This window comes from Mastomys coucha, unplaced genomic scaffold (genome assembly GCF_008632895.1).
Source record: "Mastomys coucha isolate ucsf_1 unplaced genomic scaffold, UCSF_Mcou_1 pScaffold3, whole genome shotgun sequence".
Taxonomy (NCBI): domain Eukaryota; kingdom Metazoa; phylum Chordata; class Mammalia; order Rodentia; family Muridae; genus Mastomys; species Mastomys coucha.
Window position 1 is genome coordinate 41,724,093 of NW_022196909.1, and position 7,500 is coordinate 41,731,592.

Below are 7,500 nucleotides of genomic sequence, written 5' to 3' on the forward strand. Positions count from 1 at the left end.
AAGGGTCGTATTGGAAAAGGCGGGCAGAGAGGGTCGGCTCGGAGAGGGGAGCACAGGAGCGGGAACACGGGGCGATCGTACTGAAGTCTAGAAACGTAGGGTCTCAGGGCACAGGTTGGCAGACGCGCCGCGGCTCGTCCTCTCCAGGAACCGCGTGACCCAGGCGGTAGCTAATCGCGAAGTGCAGAGGGCGCCTGCACGGATCCCTGGTAGGAGTAGCTGCGGGTGTAGCCAAGGTGTTTGCCCCGCCCCCTGGAAGTTCCGCGGCTGCGCCTTCCACGATGGCCACTCCTTCGGGGCGTGGTCAGTTTAGGTAACCACGCCTCTCTCCCCCCGCGACCCTTGAGCCTGCGCGCGGGTTTGTGGGTGTTGTAGTCTGCGTGTGCGCGACCCAGAACGCCGGCTACTGGTTGAACCAGGTACGGGCCTGTGGGACTCAGAGCTGAGGATCCATTCTAAAAGCGTGCCTGGAGAGCCACGGGGTAGTGCAAGGTGCGGCTCTGTTCCTTCCGGCATCCTGAAGACGAAAGCGGGCTGAATTCTACACTACAGAGTACCGGGGGGTGGGGGTGGGGGGGTCTCCGGGCAGGGTTTGCAGCTTGCGGAGAGCCTGTGGAGTGAGTGGAAGGCGCATGCGGGGTCTGCTGGGTGGAAGACAAGCAGGAGTCTTTAGGGTGCATAGTTGCAGTAGGGTGGGTGTGGGACACGGGCTGGTATCTATGGGGTGTCAGGATCCTTGTGTGAATACAGAGCATAGGCGAGGACCTCCGGGGCAAGGGTCTGAGTGCTGGCCGGCATCCTGGGCGCCTGGTTGCAGAACCGTCTTGAGGGTGAATTCCCAGGCTGCCTGGTGGGACCTCCGAACGCCATTTCTCTCCTTGTCATTCCTCTGCAACGGAATTCTTTTGCCTTCAAAGTTATCTTCCTCAGGTCAGGAATCACCACGTGCGCCTGCCCCAGCGACTTTAGAGCACGTGTTGCCTGCAAGGAAACCCCACTGCCCACGCCCGGTAGGTGGCTCGCCTCCAAGCCCCATTGTTTAGCTCAGAGGTTGTAGGCACCCTGACAACTCTTAACAACTTCCCTTTGGAACAGGTGGTATCTGCAAGCATGCAGTAGCCAGTCTTTTCTGTACTTCCAGCATCTCTGTGACAGGGTTACTTCCCAGAGCTCAGCCCACATTCCCACTTAAAACTCCTGAAGAGTCTTAGCTCATAGCCTAGGAATAAACCATCTTCACGTGACTACTCACGCCGCGAGTGTTCCCATCCTAACCTGCCTGTCTTTAAGATGCCGGCCGGAACCCCAGAGGCCAGAAGGTGGTTGTGGGGCTTCTCTCAGTGAGGATAGACTAAATCCTTAGAGTTGCTTGCCTGACTGCAAAGTCGCCTTCTCCCAGGGAGACTTAGGGACTCGGGAGCAGCTCAGATGGACTCCGCAGAACACAGACCCTCTGACTTTGCAGAGCCTCATGCACACTTCTCCAGGCTAGGGAGCCAGATGCGTGCCTTCCAACAAGGCACTGGGGCTGAGGAAAGAGATTGATTCTGGGCATTTGAGCCTGTGGCAAAGATACAGCCAACACTCATCTACCACAATGAGAGAAGGGCAAATGGCGCTTGTTTTCCCCCTTCCTTAATACAGTCATTCTGAGATTAAAAGGAACCTTCCTGTTTTAAGATAAAATGAAAGTGCTCTTCACTTTTGCTTTGATTTTGGGGGGGGGGGCGCGCGGAAAGAATTTTGTGAACATTTGTATTCCACACACTTCTTACCCAACCTCCCCTCCCCCCATCTCTCACGCAGGTGCTAGTGTGGTCAGAAAGGACTATGTAGTGCCCCTCCCCCCACACCACAACCCACCCAGGCTGCCAAGGATTTCTTTCAGTTGCCTGGAAGAGGCTGCAAGTTAAGAAGCAACACAATGCTCAGGGCATATGGAGTCTGGGTCCACTGTGAGCCCCGAGCTTCCTTCCATACTCAGTTTCAGCTGCAGAGGACAGCATCCCCCACCCCACCTCCCATCTTTCCTTTGGCTTGAGTAGAGCTGAGCTAAGCTAAGCCTAGCTTTGTTAGGAAGAAGCAGCCTGGGCTCTGAGGTAGAGAAGGTAGTTGTGTCAGAGCTGGACACTAATTATGTGGGGGTGATGTTACCTACCTCCTGTAGAATGTTATAAACTGACCAGGGCAGTCTCTGCCTAGGTAACAGCCTGGGGCTCCCTTGGCATTCATTCCTAGAGGTGCTGAGAATCCAGGCTGAAGCCACCTGCCCCATGCAAACAAGAGTTTGGGCCCCTGTTTCCTTCAGTGACAGCTTGGGAAATAGATTTTGACTAGGACCCTGGGACTCCAGGCCACTATTCTGAGTAGCAGCTTGTCCTCTAGCTGGCCTGTGGCCTGCCCAGTACTAGAAGCTCTGGGAAGTGTGCCCTTCTAAGCTCTCAACCCCCTAGGCCATCCCATGCAAATCCTGTGGGAGGGTGGCTTGCCACGCCTGCTGCTCTGGATATGGAACTGGGAAAGGCAGGTCCAAAAATGTTTCAAGTTTGAGCAGAACTGCGGTCGGAGAAGGCCAAAGGGCCTGGCATTTCCTGTTTCTACCTCCTAGGCATGAGGGCCCTGGGCTTTCTTCAGACCCAGGCAGTAGACCTATCTAGGTTTATTCCTAGGTTATTAGCCAAGACTCTTCAGGACTTTCTTCAGACCCAACTTTCCTCATGGCTTAGATCAGGGAAGAGCCAGAGCGGGTCCCAGGAGCTTGTGGCTTTACCAAGAGCCAGTCCCTAATTCCTAGTCTCCAGGCAGCTAGGTTTTTCTGTTGAACTGGTGTTTATGGTGGAAGGCATGAGCTGGGCAGGGGAGATGACTTGGAACGTGGTTCCCCAGAGAATAGGAGATGCCCATGTGTCTCCTGTGAGCACATACGTGGATCCTCATCAGTTATGTGGTCTGAGCATAGAAGAAGCCCAGGGACTCGGGCTAGGCTCCAGGGTCTTGTCACCGAGAGTGCAGAACATCTTGTGACATAGTACAGTTTCCTTGAACAGGCCTAAGTGTGGGCTGGGTGTGTGGGTGGATGGAGTTTTCAGAACCACAGCAGACAAGCAGGAGTCTATTTCCTGGGCCTTGAATACTAGCCGAGCCGCTTACCCGTCTTAGCACTAGTTATGGTAGAACAGCTCGATAATCCTACCGGGCTCCAGGATTTCTTCAGGTGGGTCTTTCTAGTTATGGTAGGGTACCTATTAAAGGACTGAAGCCAGACCATCTTACAGACCTCTGAGCAGAGCCCGGGTGAATTCTCACCATTGTATAAAAGTATAGTTTCCTGGGTGTAGCAGCCTCGGGAGTCTATGAGGCTATACATATGCAGTAATATAGCCTTTGCTCTGTACTGGTGTCTAATAACTTCTGCTATCCCCGGATTCCAAGAGACACCAAGTAATCGCTAGGGGTGACCTTTCAGATGAGGACCAATTCCTGGGGGATTCTTAAGCCCATACGAGGCACAGAATCCTAAATTTTAGCTATATTCCTAGCCAACACTGAGCCTGGGAGGGGGGGCTGCTTTAGTTTGGGCAAACTGAAACAATTGTGCAACCTGGCCAGCCTTAGCAATACCCGTTGAGGAAGGGCTTAGCTCTGCCTGCACCTGCCTCCGCCCCTCTGGAGGGGGTCAATGCCACAGGCTGAACCTCCTGAGTGCTGCGTCCTTATTGGCTGTTTGTGTAGCTCTGGGGACGTTTGAGAGGAGGCGAAGCAGGGCTCAGAGTTTGTCCAGCTGAGGTGATGGAGACTGTGTTTGTGTTTTCTCCAGCCAGACCCCCTGCCTGGATGCTTGTTTTCATTCTTGCAGGAGAGAATGTAGGTCCCATCCCAGACCCTGCAGCTTCCTGGAGGCCACCCGCTGCCCTAGCATTTTCCCAGGCAGTTCCTTCCTTCTGGACCTCTGGACTTCTGCCCCCTGGCTTACCCCTTCCTTGCAGCTACCAACAAGCCCACAAACCCCTGCTTCTTCTGGTGCTCAACTGTCACGCTGCTTCTTCTCCCTGGTCACAAAAGCAGAGGTTAGAGGAAGGGCGGCTGGGCAGTCCTTACAGGGAGCACACACACTGAAGGCTCACAGGTCCCCTTTCTTTCTTGAACCTCTGTGTTGAGTGGGAACTCAGAGAACACCCTTGGTCTCATTCCATAGACCAGGCTGGCCTCAAACTCAGAAATCCACCTGCCTCTGCCTCCCAAGTGCTGGGATTAAAGGTGTGCGCCACCACCGCCCACCTCGGTCTCAATGTAGGATCCATGGGCAGAGAATCTGGACCCCCCCATAGTTCTTATATCTTGGGGAGTTTTCTTTCTCCCTTGCTCAGGGCTTGAACTCTACTCTAACGTAGCCCAGATTTGCAGACACTTCCTGGAACAGGCTGTAGTGAGGAGCAAAGGAGATACTGGGGAGCCTGTTGTAGAGGGGGTACGCCCCTAGCCTCATTAACCCCTGTATACGGTGCCCAGCCTCAATTCCAGGAGTTGGCACACTGCTCTGTTTCGGCTCCCTTTTGGCCTACACCAATGCCTTATACAACAAAAGCATGTGAACCTATGGCGCAGTGTGGTGTCCCGCTGCGCTGCGCTGCTCTGCCCTGCGCGACAGGCGTGAATTTTGCGGGACGGTTTCCTTCAGCGCAGAGAGATTTAGCTCTGCCCGGGAGCCAGATAACTCGGGATCCTGATGCGTGGATGCAGCTCCTGCCTCTTTCTTAGCAAGGACGATTGGCAGTACACACCTGTACCAGAGCAACCCGTGCCCAGGACAGAATCGTGAGACAGAAACAACGCCGAGCAGCTTGGGTCTCACACGCACCATAAATACTCAAGACTTCCTCGGGCCTGCCTAGTGTGAGGTCGGGTCAGCAGCTGGCTGGGCCGTCTGTGGCTGGACTTGACCTACCTTAGGGGGAGGTCTGTAGCCATTTGAACAGCAGATTCACCTCTTTTTCTAGGAGTCCTAGAGAGGACCGTGGGGTCCCTCAAGTCAGCTCCTGCTCTGCCCCTTAACCTTTCTCAGAGTTTGCCCTTGGTGGCTCTCGGTCCCTTCAGCTCACGTGCCTCTCCCACTGACTTGCTCTTCCCCTGACTACTGTCCCTTAGAGCTACGTTCCACTGCTGTGGGGAGGCTATGAGTCAGGTATGTTGTACTCGAAGCCACCCCGAGTGACCTCCCTCCGTGTTGTGTCCTGGTGCCCAGCCGGTGCCTAGCAGAGCCTCTTCCTCTTACCCTCTCTACACTTAGGGTTCCACTAGAGCAGTAGCTCTGGACACTAGCTGAGCTGTTCCTAAGTCCTATGTGCTCACAGGCTGCCAAGCCCTAGAAATGAATCTGAGGTGCTCCCAAACGGAATTTTATTTTATATTATTTCATTTCATTTATGTACTTATTTATTTATTTTCGGGACAGGGTCTCTCTGTGTAGCCCTAGCTGTCCTGGAACTCACTCTGTAGGCCACGCTAGCCTCGAACTCAGAAATCAGCCTGCCTCTGCTTCCTGAGTGCTGGGATTAAAGGCACGTGCCCCCACAACCCGGCTCCTGAACTAAAATTTTAAGTGTTATTAACTTATTTAATAAAGTAAGCTAATTAGTTTATGTGACTTTGATTAGTATTTGATTTTTTTGTTTTTTGTTTTGTTCTGTCTTGTTTTTCGAGACAGGGTTTCTCTGTGTAGCCCTGGCTGTCCTGGAAAACTTACTCTGTAGACCAGACTGGCCTCGAACTCAGAAATCCGCCTGCCTCTGCCTCCCAAGTGCTGGGATTAAAGGCATGCGCCACCACTGCCCAGCCAATTAGTATTTGATTAATAGGCCTGTGTGGTTTGCTTGAAGATGCCTAGAGGCTGTGCTGGCCTAGTCTGAGGGATTGAGCTGCTGGTAGTTCTCAGGTTGGCAAAGTAGGATTGAAGATTGAGGTCTGGGGCCTGCAGCCACCCAAGGCTACCACTGGGTCTCAGCCGAAAGATTGGGAAGGAGTGGTTGGTACCTGTGGGCTCCATGGCTGACACCAGACTCTCTGCTTTCCCTTCCTTCCAGGTAGACTGTCATCCTTGCTTACGAGGTCCCATGAGGATCTGGGAAACATGGTGCCCACTGGCCAGGTGGCAGACAAGCAGGCACCTGAAGAGCCCAGGCAGGGCCACGAACTTAAGTCCTGGCGATGCCTGGTGTTCTATCTCTGCTTCTTCGGCTTCATGGCCCAGCTGCGGCCTGGGGAGAGCTTCATCACACCCTACCTCCTGGACCGAAAACATAGACCTAACTTCACCAAGGAGCAGGCATGTTGCTGGGCTATGAGGGAGGTTTGAGGGAGCCCCAGCATGGAGTAGGGGGCTCCCTTAGTTTACCTATATGGGCAGCTGAGGCTGTGGGAGACTGGGCTGGATGTGGGGTTAGCTCCACCCTAACCTTCGCCTGCGGCCCTGAACCCACAGAGAGCCTTGGCACTCTCTGATTCTTGAACCTAGCCAGATAGTGCGTCACTGGATACCATAGAAAGGAAACCTGGGCCTGCTTTGGGCCTGAGGAAGAATGTAACCCGAAGGAACTACCAGATGGCTCATCTGCCCTCCTGGTGACAAAGCCCATGCCCAGCCACGCCCCACCTTGCTCAGCACCTGCCTCCTGCAGGGACTTAGCTGTTTATGTAAAGAGATTATTGAAGGCATTTCTTACTCAGCCATGGGGACAGAGGGTCCTATTGAAAGTCTGCTGCTAATGAGCTTAAATCCAGGCAGACATGGAGACAGGTTTTTTTGTTGTTGTTGTTTTGTTTTTTTTGTTTTTTTTTTTTTGAACTTGCACCTCATGCCATACAAGAAAGGGCTGGACAAAGAAGGAAGGAGGGCATCGCTCCTGGCTCACCATGGTTTGTAGCCTCTCCACTTTGGGTGAGCGGATGCTGTTCCATCATCACCGTTATAGGAATAAGCTTGTCTATGAGGCTTCCATTATAATACAATAATAATAAAAAAAAAAGTCCTTTCCAACTCACAGCCAATAATGTCATAGCTGCATATCAAGACCCGAGTTCAAGCCTCAGCACTTGCTTAAAAAGCTAGCTGTGTGGGGGAGGTGGGAGCTAGCAGATCCCTTGGGGCTCACATGCCAGGCAGCCTAGCCGTTGGGCCCCAGGTCCCAGTGGCAAACCTTGCCTTGAGAAACAAGTAGATAACTACCTGGAGAAAGGCACTCTGGGCTCCACATGTGTGCCTATACTTGTATACCCTTACATGTACAAACTCATGCGCAGGTACATACATTCCAGAAGTTAAGGCGTTCTGCCAGGCCTTAACTGTCACTATGAGACAATGGTCACAGGTACTGTTCACCAACCCAAGGGTGAGTCCCACGGTCTTAGCCCTTCTTGGCTGTAAGGGAGCTCAGGAAGCCAGCTGGGTGCTGGGGAATCTGTTCTTGCTGGGCCCCTGTCTTTATAGCATGCCTTCCTGCCTGG

At 53.3% G+C, this 7,500-nt stretch overlaps 1 protein-coding gene across 19 annotated transcripts in view; it reads left to right on the forward strand.

The window, feature by feature from the left end:
• Positions 1-7,500, forward strand: part of Slc19a1 (solute carrier family 19 member 1) — a 20,253-nt gene that overhangs the window by 504 nt on the left and 12,249 nt on the right. For 2 of the 19 annotated variants that reach the window (XM_031348098.1, XM_031348094.1), the window contains exon 2: positions 6,081-6,322. In XM_031348098.1, coding sequence (XP_031203958.1) covers positions 6,128-6,322 — 195 coding nt within the window. In that variant the 5' untranslated portion in view covers positions 6,081-6,127. Of the gene's footprint in view, positions 1-147; positions 314-338; positions 493-523; positions 554-627; positions 1,011-3,856; positions 4,068-6,080; positions 6,323-7,500 lie in introns of those variants that run through there. The other 17 variants (XM_031348097.1, XM_031348092.1, XM_031348081.1 and 14 more) reach the window with 17 other exon arrangements.